A 17049-nucleotide genomic window follows, 5' to 3' on the forward strand; every position below is an offset into this window, starting at 1 on the left:
ATGTTGTTAATGATAAAATCGCCAACTTTGGCAACAAGGAAACAATAAATTATCCAGTGGCTGAAAAGATTGCATATCAATGTTGAATTATTTCAATGAGACTCGGAGAATAATTTAGCTCATGCGAGTTACAGTAACACTACCTTTTTTTATTTTTTAAATTAATTTCAGGCCCAGAGAAGCTCTGAGACAGTTGCAACATTCACTAGAATGCAGTTGGAAGCTCTGTCGCAATTACGACATAGTTTTAGCATTCCTATTCAGATAGTTCAAGAGACAACAGAACAAATGCAGAAGGATCATAAAAAGAGGCAAGAAGCTAAACAGAAATATAATGAGGTAATGCTACAGTCAAATTTTCTCTTTATTTGTATTCTAAGTTTTTGATACCCTAAAAATGAATAGAGATTATATTTGCTACAGCAGTGACGAGCCAAACTGTGTAGTGCATAGAAGAAAGCAAGATTGTTTCTTAATTATGTATTTAACTTTACACATTAAATCTGGAGCTTACTTTCCATTAAGTTTTAATTACAGCTGCGAAAGAAGATTGAATAAGGGAGATGCATGTTTTTGGTGATGTTAATCTTTATGAAATTGAAATTATATGCTCATAAACAGTGGAAAACACAGTGCTGTGATTAAATAAAATGTTTCAAAAATATATAACAAAGTACCTTCAGCAAAAATTGGTTGCTTTCCAACATAGTTCCATCAATTTCTTCTCCCTCCCTCCCCCGACCACACCCACCCACTATAGTTTTTATTTATATATTTATTTATTTTGCCCCCAAGCATTTTGATAGGTACTTTGATGGTGACAAATTCTTGGGCGTAATGCCTTTGGTATGCCCACTTGATATTTACGGTGTTCACAATAACATATTAAAGCAATAAAACTGAACTAAACTCTAACTGAACAGGCCTGAAAGCCCAACAGTGCCAACCGGACACCATGTCATCCTCAACCCACAGGCCTCACTGGATGGAGGCACAGATGGTCAGCACATCGCTATTCTGGCCATATTTCAATTTACGAGACAGGAGCCGCTACTTTTCAGTCAAGTAACTTCTCTGTTTGCCTCATAAGGTCTGAGTGCACCCTGCTTGCCAAGAGCACTTGTCAGACAGAATGCTCACCCATCTAAGTGTTAGCACTGCATAGTAGCACTTAGCTTTGGGGATCTGATGGGGTGTTCTCCACCCCCCCCTCTCTCCCCCCTCCAGCCCTCCCCCCTCTTTATTAACAATTCTCATACACCTCTGCAAATTGGTAGTCTTCCATCTCTAATGGGAATCACTGAATGAATCAAATTGAAAAGAAATCTTAGATGATCCTGTTGAAAAATCCCCCTGCTTGGAATTGTCATGGAATTACCCATAATGCTCTTATGCTTAAGCCTTAACAAGAAACATTGATCTCTCAGACCACTCATTTATTTTAAATGGCAAGTGTGGCAGCAGTGCAAAAGAGCACGGCTTTACCTGCTCAGTACCTTCGCCGTTCGCCGCAGTGCTTGCCGCGTGTAAAGCAGCAGTCAACAATCAGTTTTACTTCGTCAGTGAAGACATACAGAGTATTGTTTAGAGGAGTGCACGAAGTTGTGCACCTGAGGTACCATGTTTCATATTATGTACAGGAATTTGGTAGGTTCAGTGAACTGCATGTTTCTAATTACGGCATATTCTGCTTTCAGTGGCTGCTTTTTTTCCCATTGTGTTTTCTTCTATGCTTGAATTTGTCATATTTCAGATATAACATGGATAGACTTTCTAAGAAGACTAACATATCTGCAGCTAATCCAGATTTGGAAGCTAGGGCACAAGCACAGTTACGGGATTTAGATGAAGAGGAAAATGGGATCGATGATAATACGTTTGACGATTCTGATGATGATACAGATTTCGTGGTAGGTGGTAGTCACCCTGAAACAGAGAGTGATAATAGTGAAGAAAACGTTTTATTGGAAGAAGAGCCTAGAGCAGTGTATACTACAGATAATACCTCACAGCAAACAAAGTACTTTTATGATAAAAATAATTTCCAGTGGGCTATTAGAATGAGAACACCACAAGAGCACAATATTCCGAACGGAGGAATGCCCTGTCCTAACAGTCAAAAGTCGAAGTTTGGGACCAAGTCCTCCTAAATCTCAAATATGGGAGAATTTATTTGATGATGACATGATAGATGAAATAGTTTGACACACAAATATGAAACTGAATACAATAAGGGTAAAGTTGCAGGAAACAATTAATCCGTCCAATTACAGAGATACTGTCTCTCTTCGAAAAGGATCTGACCTGTTGTCATATATTTGTGGTGACAATGTCGGCAAAGCACTTTGAAATACTTATAAGTAGCCTGAGACTTGACGATGAGACTATCAGAAACAAAAGAAAGAAGTCAGGTCGTGCTGTTGCAATATCATTAATTTTTGAGAAATTAATTTTCAATTCTCAGCAATTATACTGTGTAAAAGGCAATGTTGCAGTGGATGAAATGTTTGTACTGTTCTGGGGAAAATGTCCTTTCCGTGTTTATATGCCTAGCAAACCAGTAAAATACAGAATAAAAATTATGTGCCTGGCAGACTCTGGAAGCGCTTACCTCGTCAATGCCTACATATGTTCAGGGAAGGATAGTGATGGGTGTGGCCTGACAGAAGAAGAGAAAAGGCTTGCCAAACCAACTCTGGCTGTTTTACGTCTGTGCAAACCAATAAAAGGAAATAACAGAAAGAATACTGCTGACAACACACCGAGCGAGGTGGCGCAGTGGTTAGACACTGGACTCACATTCGGGAGGACGACTGTTCAATCCCGCATCTGGCCATCCTGATTTAGGTTTTCCGTGATTTCCCTAAATCACGCCAGGCTAATGCCGGGATGGTTCCTCTGAAAGGGCACGGCCGACTTCCTTCCCCATCCTTCCCTAATCCGATGAGACCGATGACCACGCTGTCTGGTCTTCTTCCCCAAACCAACCAACCAACCAACTGCTGACAACTGGTTTACATCTCTAGAAGTCATTCGTGAGCTGAGAAAGAGAGGACTAACATAAGTAGGAACGGTCAGAAAGAACAAACACGAAATTCTCAAAGAGTTTTTGGCTGATAAGTTGGGTCAGCATTATATGGATTCTCTGAGAATACAACACTGGTTTCATTTGTTCCTAAGAGAAACAAAGCTGTAATTCTTGTCTCTTCAGTGCATCATTCCATTGAAAATGATACCATAAAACATAAGCTAGAAATTATTTGTTGCATTGTAGTAACGAAATCTGGAGATGATTTGCTCGGCATGAAATGTGCCAATTATTCGTCAAACAAACGTAGAAGGTGCTGCCCACTGGCAGTCTTTTACACACTTGTAAACATCAGTTGCATGAACAGTTTTGTTCTCTATTTGTGCTACAGAGGAAACCCCATGCTAACTCGTCCTAGAAATGTCAAGGAAATGATACACAAAATTCTAGGAGACACTCAGCGAACAAGCGAAGGCATACTAAGTGATAGAATGGTCATAAGGAAGATGTGTACGAAGTGCCCTGTAACCAAGATGAGGAAAATGGCATGTAAGTGCTTCAAATGTGGTCACCCAGTTTGCCTGGAATGCAGCAGAAAGACGTGTGTTGACTGTGCAAAAGAGATGGATTTTAATATTTCAGTTCAATTGATGATCATCCTTTTTTTTTTCCTGCAATATTTTATTTACATTTGTGAATATATTGTCTGGTATAACAGTGGTGAAAATCATATGAAATCTGACACTGAATGACTGGAAGTACTTGTGATATTTCCTGTTTATTTTATATAATTTAAACAATAAAGTGTTTATATGGGCTGAAAAGTATTAAATTTACTTATAACATGAATTAACTGACTATTTACTTGATTTCTGTCATTGTATGTGAAGTTCAGTCACACACATTTCAGAGATGTTAAGGGTTAAGTAAGAGCACAGTGTGCCAGTACATATTGTCAAGGTTTACAAAGTTAATTGCCTCTGATTACCACTTCACAGATAAAAATTAAAATTAATGTCCCTTAATTATGCATTACACTTGCCTTAGGAGGAAATATCACTCTTTGTCTGTGCCTCATCCTCCTCTTACACTTATCTGTAAAACAGTGTCACTAACTGACGTTACTTCAGATGCCAAACTTTGCACTAAAAACAGGATATTTTGTTCCTTGAGTTACCTTCATTGTAGTTACAAATGTGTTCATCTGAATTACATAGTCCATCTGGAAAATAACTAAACAAATTTGCATTTGGTCCATTCCCCCCCCCCTCACCCCCCTCCCCCCCTCCCCCCCCCCCCCCCCCCCCTCTGTTGCTACTGCTGCTGCATTCATCAAATACCTAAGTTGCCTTCGTTGCCTTCCAAAACTGCAGATATAAAACAGCCTTTCCGAAAGTGTCCCGAGTTATCATTGTGGTTACAGTACAGTGATCTGAATCGGTGCACTTCATGTGTGTGTGTGTTAAATATTTAGACATAAAACAAATAAAATACTTAGATTAATCAGTTTTACTGCAATAGCTACCATATTATGTATAACTTATTGGTGTGTAGCTTGATGACATCATTTGTGCAATGGAACCGGAACTTGTGTGCATATATTTGGCTTTGAGTTATTTAACTGCAAAAGTGAGTTTTAGTTTTTGTTATTATTCATGCTTATTCACTTCCATTTCATTCTAAATAGTGATGTATACAATGAATGGTACAAACCACACACATGAGGGAGAAACGTGCTATACATCCGTGTGGCAAAAGAGTGCTTTGGAACAGAAAAGGTAACTGGTGAGCTATTAGTCAGGTCTCAAGAGGACCACAACAGCTTTGGGAAATAAGCAAAAGCACATTGGTGTTGATAGCAAAATAATGGTGAAATTATAATGAAACTGTCACAACAAATTGGCATTCCCCAGGTTAAAACTGTCAGAGTAAGAAGTAAATGACAGCTTTGGATGATTATAAAAAAGATAACATTTGTTGTCTTTCTAGGAGAAGGGAACAGTCGACACTTTTAAAGCTTCTTTTGCTACTTCAGGAAGGTTTAATCTTAAAGGCAATAAATTTTCATTACGCGCAATGCTGAGAAACGTAAACCTTAGTTGTTCATTTATTAATGGTTCAGAACTATGAGATGGAGAGATAATAGCTGATATTTTTGTGGAATATGGTGGATGAGATCTTAGATAATATTGTGTAGCTTGATCAGACTTGGCTTAATCTTGATCATTCATTACACATACGAAAATGGATTTCATTCATTAGTTGAAGTTGGAAGGTTGATACACCCAAGGGGAGAATGACAGTCCCTGATGGAAAAAGAAGACAGATAATTATCTGTGATGCAATTACTTCACACAGTTATATACTAAACTTCCAGTCACTATTGTTTGAAAAAGAATGAGTAATTATCGTTAATCCTTTCATTGTTACGAACGTGCTCTCCGCCATCCATGCTGACTGTAGCTTTGTTGTGGCTATACTACTCGTCAAATGCTGCTACTTGTGCTGAGATGGCTTTCAGGCCTCTATGAAGTAGTTATCATCAGGTTTTAAGAAAATTATTCGATGAAACAAATTGATTTTGCACGTTACAGTCTGATGTTTTCACTTGATAAAGAACCAATTTCCTTTTATTATACATCAGTTACTGTACTCCATCAAAATAAGGAAAACATTGCACACAATTATAAAGAATTTGCAGAGGTAAAAACACGTTAGATAAACTAAGTGTTTGGTTGATTTTAGATCGTATATTGAGCACATGAAATGCAGATAAGCTATAGAAATTTTATTTCAGATTGATATCAGAACAATATCCGCTTCCATTCTGAAGTAATTGGTTTTTATATCCAGTGGACAGTTGCACAAGACACACCCATTTCTGTCCTCGCACATTAGGAATTTAGTGATCATAACTAAAGTCATGTTTCATAAATGTAGAAAACAGATCACGAGAGAGAGAGAGAGAGAGAGAGAAATACATACTAAGTTGCAGACACTTACATAAAGCTTTCGGCCACAGCCTTCACATTCGGGGCCACAATGCATCTATCACATGGGATGCAAGCAGCAATCTGGAGGGGGGCAGGGAAGGGGTAGTAGTGTACAGGTGGCGAGAGAGACGAACCCTGTCTAGTGGAGTATGCAGGAACTAGAATGCCAACAGTCACAGAATCAGGAGATTGTGTAGCAGGAAGGTGGGAGAAAATGGAGGAGAGTAGCAGGGAAAGGCTGGCAGATGTGTTCGCAGAGGACTGCAAATAAACAGGGTGATATATGAAAATGGGAGGAGGTGATAGGACAGGGGTGGAAACAGTTGCGTGGAGGGTGTGTGGACAGTATGTTACTGTAGGTTGTGGCTGGGATTGTTACATGTTGTAAGGATAACGCCCATCCGTGCAGTTCGGGAAAGCTGGCCGTGGAGAGGAGGATCTAGATGGCTCGGGCATTGAAGGAGCCATTGAAATAGTGTGTTATTTGTCTGCTGCATGTTGGCTACAGGGTGGTCTACTTTAGTTTTGGCCACTGTTTGTTGGTGGCCGTTCATTCTGGTGGACATCTGGTTGGTACTCATACCAATATACAGTGAAGTTCCAAAGAAACTGGTATAGGCATGCGTAATCAAATACAGAGCTATGTAAATAGGCAGAATATGGTGCTGTGGTTAGCAACGCTTGCATAAGATAAGTGTCTTGTGCAGCAATTAGACTGGTTACTGCTGCTGCAATGGCAGGTTATCAAGATTTAAGTGAGTTTAAACATAATGTTATAGTCAGCACACAAGCAATAGGACACAGCATCTTGGAGGTATCGATGAAGTGGAGATTTTCCTATACGGACATTTCACGAGTGTACCATGAATATCAGAAACCTGATAAAACATAAAATCTCTAAAATTCCTGCATTTGAAGAAGATCCTACAAGAAGGGGACCGACGACGACTGAAGAGAATCATTCAGCGTGACAGAAGTGCAATCCTTCAGCAGATTGCTGCGGATTTTAATGCTGGGCCCTCAGGAAATGTCAGTGTGCAAACCATTCAATGAAATGTCATCAATATTGGCTTTCAGAGCTGAAGGCCCACTCGTGTACCCTTTGACAAATACATGACACAAGCTTTATGCTTCGCCTGGGCCCGTCAACACCGACATTTGACTGTCGATGACTAGAAACAAGTCTCATTTCAAATTGTATCGAGCAGATGGACGTGGACAGGTGTGGAGACAACCTGCACAGGGGGCTGTTCAAGCTGGAGGAGGTTCTGTAAAGGTGAGAGGCGTGTACAGTTGAAGTTAAATGGGACCCTCGATTCATGTAGACACAACTATGACTGGTGACATGTACATAACCACCCTGTCTGATCACTTGTATTCATTCGTATCTGCCATGCATTCCGACAGACTTGGGCGATTCCAGCAGGACAATGTGTCACCCCACCTGTCCAGAATTGCTACAGAGTGGCTCCAGGAACTGAGTTTTAAACACTTCCTCTGGCCACCAAACTCTCCGTACATGAACGTTATTGAGCATATCTGGGATGACTTGCAATGTTCTGTTCAGAAGAGATCTCCACCCCTCGTACTCATGCTGATTTATGGACAGTTCTGCTGGATTCATGGTGTCAAATATTTCAGACATTAGTCAAATCCATGCTGTGTCCATGCCATGTCCTGTTCCAGCATTTCTACACACTCACAGGGTTCCTGCACGAAAGGCTGTGCTGTGATTGCAGCAGAGCTGATAAATGTCGTGGCTGCTTTCACAGGTGGCCCACCCCCTGATGGGGTAAGATAAACATGTGACAGGACTGGAATAGAATGTGCTGGGTGGGTGGATTGGGCTGATTTTGCACCTGGGTCTTCCACAGGGATATGATCCTTATGTGTGGAGGTTGGGTGGTCAACGAAACACCCTTTTAGGAGGGGTGGGAAGTATCTCAGCAAGGATGTCCCTCATTTCAGGGCATGATAGTAGGTAATCAAAGCCTTAACAAAGGATGTGGTTCAGTTTTTCCAGTCCGGGGTGGTGAAGGGGACACTCCTTTGTGGCTGGTTCTTGAGGGCCATGGAAAGATTGGGGGGTGTGAAGAGAAATGGCACGAGAGATCTGTTTGTGGACTAGGTCTGGGGAATAGTACCTGTCTGTAACAGCCCTGGTAAATCCCTCGGCTTACTGAGCAAGAGCCATGCTGTATAAGAGGGATTTTTTAGCTGTGAAAGGGGTGACAGCTGCCAAACTGCAGGTACTGTTGGTGGCTGATGGGTTTAATGTGGACAGAGGTGCAGATACAGCCATCAGAGAGAATGGGGAGGTCAATGTCTAGGAAGGTGGCACGCTGCATTGAGGAGGACCACGTAAAGCAGATGGGTGGGAAAGTGTTAAGAGGTTGTGAAGGAACGAAGATACAGTGACTTGGCCCTCAGTCCAGATCATGAAGGTATCATCAATGAGCCAGAATCAGACGAGGGGTTTGGTGTTTTGGAGGCTAGAAAGGTTTCCTCTAGATATCGTATAAAAATGTTAGCATATGATGGTACTGTGTGGGTGCCCATGGTTGTGCCTCGGATTTATGTACCTTCTCTTCAAAGGGTGGGTTGGGATAAAGTTAGTTATGTGTGTGAGGAATGAGGTAGCGAGTTTGGAATCTGAACATGCTGGAAAAATTAGTGTTCAATAATGGTAATACAGTTGGCATGAAAGATGGTGCATAGGGAGGTGGTGTCAACAGTGAGAAGTAAGGATTCAGGAGGTAAAGGGGTGGTGATGGTGGAGGGTCTGTGTCTTTGATGTAGAAGGCTAAATTATGAGCAATCAGTTGAAGGTGTTGGTCAATGAGGGCTGAAATTCTTTCAGTGGAGGCACAATAATCAGCCATAATAGGACGTCCAGGATTGTTGGGGTTGTGGATTTTGGGGAGTGTGTAGAAGGTGTGCGAATGTCATAGGGTGAGGACGGAAATGGGTTCAGGGGAGATTTTCTGGGAAATGGCTACGGTCTTAAGCAGGGATTGGAAATTTGGTTGGATTTCTGGGATGGGATCACACTGGCAGAGTTTATAGATGGAGTAGTTACATAATTGGTGGAGACCTTCTGCCAGTTAATCACTGTGATTCATGACAACAGTGGTGGAAACTTTGTCTGCAGGTTGAATGGTCAGATCAGGATTTGTTTTGAGGTTGTTTATGGCTGTTCTTTCTTCCACTGAAGGATGGTGAAGGCTAAGTTGGAGGTAATGAATTCCTGGAAGGTGACTGGTGGGGGTTAAATGGGTGGTGGGGGGGGGGGGGGGGGTAGTGTGAGGATCACAGTTCTATGGTGGTATGAACTGGAAGATGCAGGGTTCAGTGTTAGAATTAAGGTGGCACAACAGGCAGCTGAACATAACACATTTTATTTGAATGACTGCTTCACTGCTCGAGCCATCTGGATCCTCCCCTCCACTACCAGCTTTTCTGAACTGGATGGATGGGGAGTTATCCTTACAACAAATTCTCTGCTCCTGTATCCCACCGTCAAACAACGGTAACATACTTTTCGCACAACTTCCATCCAACAGTTTCCACCTCTGTCCTATCATCTCTCACCCTGTTTATTTCCAGTCCTCTGCCAACGCAACTGCCAGTCTTTCCTTGGTCCTCTCCTTCTTTGGTCCATTTTTCACCACTTCACTGCCCCACAACCTCCTGACACTATGCGTGTTGGCATTCCAGTCCCTGCACACTCCATCAGACAGCGTTGTCTCTCTCCCCACCCATGCACTACTATCCCTTTCCTTTCCAGCCACCTCCAGATTGCAGCTTGCATCTCATGTGACAGTTGCATTCTGGCCCTAGATGGAGTTGGCAGACGTGTGCGTGAGGTGTGCTTGCTTATTGGTTCCAGTTTCGCCAAAAACGGATGTTATCTTCCTAGGCCCTTAATCATTAATCATCAGTTCAGAAGGCTCCATTTGACTTTTGTTTCAAAATTGTTTGAAGGTTATCTGATAAGAGTTTTGAAGGTAGCAATCATCATCACACCTGTGCATTAAAGCATTACTTTTTTTACTACAGGAACTTTTCTCCAGTTTACGAAAATTGATAGAAAATGCTAGAAATATTGAAAGAAGACACCAAGAATTTCTTACAGAAGAAAATGATGAGTCAGAAACAGATGAAGACTTTAAGCAAATCCAGCAAAATACAGAGAAAGCTAATCTTATGGTATCATCTGCTTTGGAAACAGAAGAAAGACGGTGCCGCGATCTTCATACTAGCATAGAGGTGCATGGCGAAGAAACTTCGGAAATGGTAAAAGGATTTCTTGAAAGGGTGAGTATGGAAAATGAAAATGAGTGTTCAATTTCTAGTGCAGTAACTGAACTGAATATGCTAAATAATTATTATAGAACAAAGAGCAAAAGAATTGCCCTCAGAAGTGGGAATTGAGGTCTCAGTAGATATTGTTCAAGTACATCTTTAATAGTTTTACTCCCAAAAATTGTAATCTCTTGACAGCAGTGCCATAAAGAATAAAGTAGTACCAGGATATAAACTGCTTTACTGTAGAACAGTGCACTTAAACACCTGATGAGCCAAACATGGACCACCTGCTTAGTAGCTTATTTGTCTATCTTTGGAATGAAATACATCACAGATTCTGCATATCAGGGACCTGTTAGTTTGTTCGTAAATTTGTGAAGGTATGTGGCATTAAATGTTTATGCACAGGTCAGGTAATTCGCATAAATAATGGGCTGTCGATTTGTAGATGTGGTGATGGCACCTGGACTTGACCCAGGCGTGTTCCGTAAGATTTTTGTCAGGCAAATTTGACTGCCGAGGCGTGAGTTCCCTATAATGCCGCTCAGACCACTGCAGCAGTGTTCTGGCTCAGAGATATGAACAATTATACTGCTGAATGATGACATTGCTGTCAGGGAACACATTGAGCATAACAGGAAGTAGGTGGTTTGCATCTGTCTGTGTGTCTTCTATTACTGCGTCCATGAGCTGCCGTTCATCTCAATGATGGTATAAGTGGAGACAATCATCAACTTAGTTTCAGCAAAAAATGTGATTCAACCAAAGAGCCAACACGTTTCCATTTATCGATGATTGAATCTCAATGGCTCTGTGCCCACTGCAGTTGTAATTAATGTTGTTTTGGCTCAATGTGTGAACACACAGGGGTGGTCTGCTGCAGAGTTGTTGAACAATGTACGATGAATTGTGTGCTCCAAAATATTTGCGTATGCACCAGCGTTGTGCTCTTTCAGCAGTGGGGCACAGATCACATTCTCTCCTGCTTCATAGATCTCACAAGCTTCCGAACCCCACAGCCTGTGTGAAGAGTTGTGGACATCCGACCAGTTAGTGCCTATTAATAGTTTCACTGCTCTTCTACCTCTTCCATAGATGCCCAAGACAGTGGCTCTTCTTCTTTATTTTAACTTACTCTCTCCCAGGCTCTGCGTAATAATAATCTGCCTATTGTCAAATTCGCTTATCTCAATGTATTTCCCCATTTGTAGCCTATATCTTTACTCAGGTGCTCCTCTGTTTGTGTCTGCTCTGCATGTATTTGTTACCATGACCTAGGCCTGCAGCGCCACAAGGCAGTATCCAACTTCACGGTGGGCGGTGGCCATAATGTTTTGGATTATAATTGTAGATTCACCATTGTCACAGGAATTTGAATTATGGAACATTTCACAGGAAATTGATCCTTTTAAACATAAAGAAATTAATTTGTTAAATTTGTAGAAGGGGGTGATGAAAATGGAAACGAAAGCCCTAAACATAATATTTCTTGTTTCTTTTCTGTGATTTTAGTATACTGTTGTTCCTAAAATATATGAGATACAGAAATTGACTCCCATTAAGAAATTTGAGAGATATTATTTACAATTGCATAATATTGCCCTTGCATAATATTGCCCTAAATGGTAATTGAAGTATGGATGTTAAATAGTCATCAATATTTACAGAATGTCAATCTTGACACTGGAGCATTTGAAACACAATTACATCAGTGTTAATGACAAAATATCGACCTTCAGTGTTAGTGTAAAACCAGTCTACTTGTTACCACTGTCAATGTATTCTTGTCAGTAGGACTTGCAGGGTGAACTGAGCAGGAATACCACGTGTTACACGAAGTCAGTTCAAGTAACTGCAGTGTAATCTTTATATGCTTGTGTTTAGAGATATATGCACAAAAGGCTTCCCTGTTTCGGCCTACAATGCCATTTTATAGTGCATTTGTGGTTAATGTAGATAGCGACTCTTATTTCTGTATTACTTATGATCAGTAATGCCATTTTTATAAATTTCAGTGTGCTTATGTATAGGTGGAGTTGACAATGTTATGGGATCCAGGGTCCAACTGTGAACTCTCTGTTACAAAATAATATTATAATCATGTATTTTTTATGATCTGTAATTATTTGTGATAATTGTTTGATAGTCATTTGACAGTAGGTATCCTTAGGTGCTGTATATTAACAGATTTTCTTCTTTGGGAGCCCAGGATGGTGTGTTTATTGCATAGATATTATTTAGTTATAAAAATTTCGTATGTGTGTTATCTATGATTTCATGTTTATCCATTCTAATTGTCATATATTTCGATAAATTTTTTAGGTAGGAGTTGTGTTGCAGGTCAGTTTGAAACTTCTTGGCAGATTAAAACTGTGTGCCAAAATAGTCATAGCGCATCCCTTAGATATTTTGTGTTAAATTTATGTATATTTTCAGTATGTCGAGTAATAAAATAATTTCTGGATTACTACAGGTACTATCTACAACTTGGAGAAGAGATTTTGTTTAGATATTTAGCATTTGTTATTTATAAGTCTCACTTGTATCACCAGCAATGTGCGGAACAATGCATGACGTGTCATGGCTGGACTTCATGAGGAACCTATAACCTCCGCCATATTAATACTATTAATTGGAATATGTAATTATTGTTAACTTATATAATCACTATCAGAGTCTTACAAAATTGTGATAATAGTAATTATTTTTTGAAAAATATTAGTTTTATGACTGAAACAGAATCGAATTGTTCAGTTTTTACTCCTCATAAAATTTCATTTTACGCCTCAGGTGGTAATTACCCCCAGGTTGAGAACCACTGACCTAGACTTATGTAAAAATATAATTTATAAAAATGACTTAATTGTTCATAAGTAAGAAGCTTGTTGTGCAGAAGTCTCTAAATACAAGCAAAGAAAGAGTGAAGCTACTGGAATTAACTCCTTAAAACTGAAAAGAAATAATGTGTGGAAGAAGGCAGTGCACAATATGCGTTGCTCACATTGGTTACCCCCCCCCCCCACACACACACACACACACACACACACACACACACACACACAAAATAAAATGAAGTAAAAAAACTGTCCAAAAGTCTGACTGAGTTGGTAAATACTGTGTAAATAATTGTAATGTAGTGAAACAAAGTTTAATAGCAAGTGATGAGCTAAGGAAAGAGATTTCAAGCTAATAAGAGCAGTATCCAGTAGATGTAATGGAAAGTTTTGTGCAGCCATATCCATTTATTGCCATGCTAGTGCACCACTTACACTGTCAGTTACCAATATTTTAGATATTTAAGATGGTTGTGACATTGTGCTGTGTATAGAATTGGCTACACTGGTAATTTGCGTAGAAAAGTATGTTGCAAGCAGTGAATTTATCTCAAAACCAGTATGTTGAACATAAAAACATCTGGTATACAATCAACACTGACTGTTGAAGGGAATGTAAAGAATAATATCATAACAGAAGCCAAGAAACACTTACTACCAGCTGAACATGTTAATACATTAACCATATCAACATTGCTGGCACATGTATTCAAGAACATAAATTTTCAAGGTGAAGGCAATCAAAACCACCAAAGATTTGCTTGCTTGCTGTAGAAATGAATAGCTCTAAAGATGGGCAAAACATGCATACCTATAAAAAAAACCCACAGGAAAAGAATAATTTGCTAAAAGTGAACTGGAACCACTGTAACACTCCAGTTATCTGCAAAATAACCTTAAATTTGCTCAACAAGATCTATTAGAAGTATAGAATCATATCATCTGCACTGTCTATCAAAAAAAGTGCTGAAGGGCTATGTAACCATAATGTCAGTTTCCTAAAAGACTGTTATCAGAAGTAGGATATTGCTCTCTGTCAATAATGCAGTGGATTAAAGAAGAAACACCTCAAAAATCGTATTTCTAGTCCAAAAGGTTGTGGTTTATGTAAAATTATTTATTTCTCTATTTATTGACTGATAAATATGGTATTATGTGTATTTACATGTTGCTTTTCACACCATTCAATAATTAGCATCAATGTCTCAGGGTTAAAGCTTAGGCGATATCCCGGATCCCTAGTTTCAAGCAAGGAATAGCAGCTTCCACTGTGTACAAATTTTTCAAACTTCAGTCACTGTTTCGCCAGCATATTTCTCTTGACTCATCTCCATGAACTCCATCTGTGCACGAAGCAAGCCATTCCCATTCATTTATCCTTAAAAAATGCAGTTTGTGCAAATTCTTTTCAACCTGGGTATTAAGAAGTTACCAATTAAAGAAATAGAATTAATAATAAAAATAATGTAAGACCAGATATTCATAGAGGAATGATTTATTAAATGCATTTTTATACACGAAGATGATATAACTTGCCAAACGAAAGCACTGGCATGTTGATAAACACACGAACAAACACAAACATACACACAAAATTCAAGCTTTTCCAACCAATGCTTGCTTTATCAGGAAAGAGGGAAGGAGAGGGAAAGTCGAAAGGATGTGGGTTTTAAGGGAGAGGGTAAGGAGTCATTCCAATCCAGAGAGCGGAAAGACTTACCTTAGGGGGAAAAAGACAAAACTCTTTGCCTTTACAAATGTCTGCTTGTGTCTGTGTGTGTGTGTGTGTGTGGATGGATATGTGTTTGTGTATACCTGCCCTTTATTTCCCCCTAACGTAAGTCTTTCCACTCCCGGCATTGGAATGACTCCTTACCCTCTCCCTTAAAACCCATATCCTTTCGTCTTTCCCTCTCCTTCCTGATGAAGCAACCATTGGTTGCAAAAGCTTGAATTTTGTGTGTGTGTTTGTGTATGTTCGTGAGTCTATCAACATGCCATAGCTTTCGTTTGGTAAATTACATCATCTTTGTTTTTAGGTATATTTTTCCCATGTGGAACGTTTCCCTCTATTATATTCATTTTTATACACGGTTAGTTAGTGATGTCAACTGCTGTTGACCTGTGTGTCAACTAATCAGCTGATGAAATTATCCCCCCCAACCCCCCTCCCAAAAAAGTCTGCTTTTCTCCCAAGCAGATGACTTCCTGCCTTTGTTACAAAAGTAGAGCAGCCCACTGATACTATTCTGGCTAGTATGGTGACACATCTAGATAAATGGATACCCTGTATTTACACCTTTCTTGTGAAGTGTATTTTGGCATTCTCTTGGATACAACTGTGACTGAAATTCAATTTAAGTAATCATTCAGTACAAATATTACTTCAATGACAAATTAAGGGCAGAATAAGTAAAATCAAAGTCTAGTTTAGGTTGTAATTTGTCAGTTGACGTGGAAGACATTGTTACAGTGTTGAAGCACTCTAACAAATATGTATTAAAAGGCCACTTGCTGATTCACAGTTGGGTCCTGGTACTCAGTTCCTACGTGTAAAAAGTTTTTAGTTTAACCAGGACCAGTGGTCATTTGTGTAACCCTTCTGTGTTACTGTACATTAAGCAAAGTTTGAACAACAAACCAGAACCGACACCCAGGCAAATTGTGTGAATTGTTTAATGACTTTTGCAAAAGTTTTGAATTAAGCTGTAATAAATTGCACCATTTGTATGTGCGCTGTTCAGATTTTATTTACAAAAAGAGTTGCCCTTCAGTAACTCCGGATTGGAGAGAGACTGGTGATTCAAATTTGGTCCACCTTTTTATCAGTCCTTGGTCCAAGGTGAGTTTTAATTGTTAAAAAAATCTTAATTCATTTGGATTTTACATGCATAAAACATGTTTTTCTGAGAGGTTTTGGGACCGTGCCACTTGTGTACTTAAAGTTTTTGCGGCACTGTTCAAACAATATAAGAAGGTAAATAAAAGGGTAAAGTAAAAATGAATTTTTTTTGTCCTATAATCCTTATCCGATCTTTAGATACGATAATTTAAAGTTCAGCTAAATGTAGCACATAAAATTCATTCTTATGTGAATTGAATGTGCGGAAATGGTTTAAAGTGAATCAAATTAAAAAAGGATTCTTACAATGAAATTGGAAAGTCACTTAGTCTTGCCTCATTTGGTTTTTACATGCAAAATACATGTGATACCTGTGTGTTTCAAACTTACGCGAATCGGCTCGAATTTTGCAAGATGGTAAAAAAACTTGTAATTATTGGTCATCGTGTTGTTTTGTGAAAGATTGTTCCTTTGCCAAGATATAGCAGTCTAGAAGTTGATTATCATTTCATTGTTTATACATTAAAGATTCTATGAAGCAGTGGCTTAAAATCGTCGAAAAACCTTTGTACGTGCAAAACAATGCAGGTACGGAACCAGATTATGCCAATTCCTCTCCTAAACCTATCCCGTGTTAAATGTGTGTAAAAACAAACAAAGAGAAATCGATGTGCTTCTGGAGAGTGGGATGCATCTTCAATATGAAGTATCCTAGATTGAGTGTGCATGCATCCTAAACTTTAATGAAACAGTATGTCAAATTGGATGACATGACAAATTCCATGTTGGATGACACAATGTCATGTATGATGTTATTGACATAATCCGTATCACTTCAGGCTAGTTGGGTTACCTTCATAGCATCAGATGCTATTGAATTTACCATTTGTTAAAATTCAGGAGTAAATAAGATACTTATTTCCCACAATAATAATAATAATAATAATAATAATAATAATAATAATAATATTAATAATCCTGCCCCGCGATACTGGCCTCCAAAGATAAATGCTTTATGAGTACAATGGTATTCTCTGTTTGGAC

At 39.3% G+C, this 17049-nt stretch overlaps 1 protein-coding gene across 1 annotated transcript in view; it reads left to right on the forward strand.

The window, feature by feature from the left end:
- Positions 1 to 17049, forward strand: part of LOC126268318 (kinesin-like protein KIF11-A) — a 186430-nt gene that overhangs the window by 151829 nt on the left and 17552 nt on the right. Inside the window, exons 12-13 of the mRNA XM_049973900.1 lie at positions 172 to 339; positions 10081 to 10338. Of these exons, the coding sequence (XP_049829857.1) occupies positions 172 to 339; positions 10081 to 10338 (426 nt within the window). The remainder of the gene's footprint in view (positions 1 to 171; positions 340 to 10080; positions 10339 to 17049) is intronic.

The sequence above is a fragment of the Schistocerca gregaria genome, chromosome 1 (genome assembly GCF_023897955.1).
Source record: "Schistocerca gregaria isolate iqSchGreg1 chromosome 1, iqSchGreg1.2, whole genome shotgun sequence".
Classification (NCBI taxonomy): Eukaryota; Metazoa; Arthropoda; class Insecta; order Orthoptera; family Acrididae; genus Schistocerca; species Schistocerca gregaria.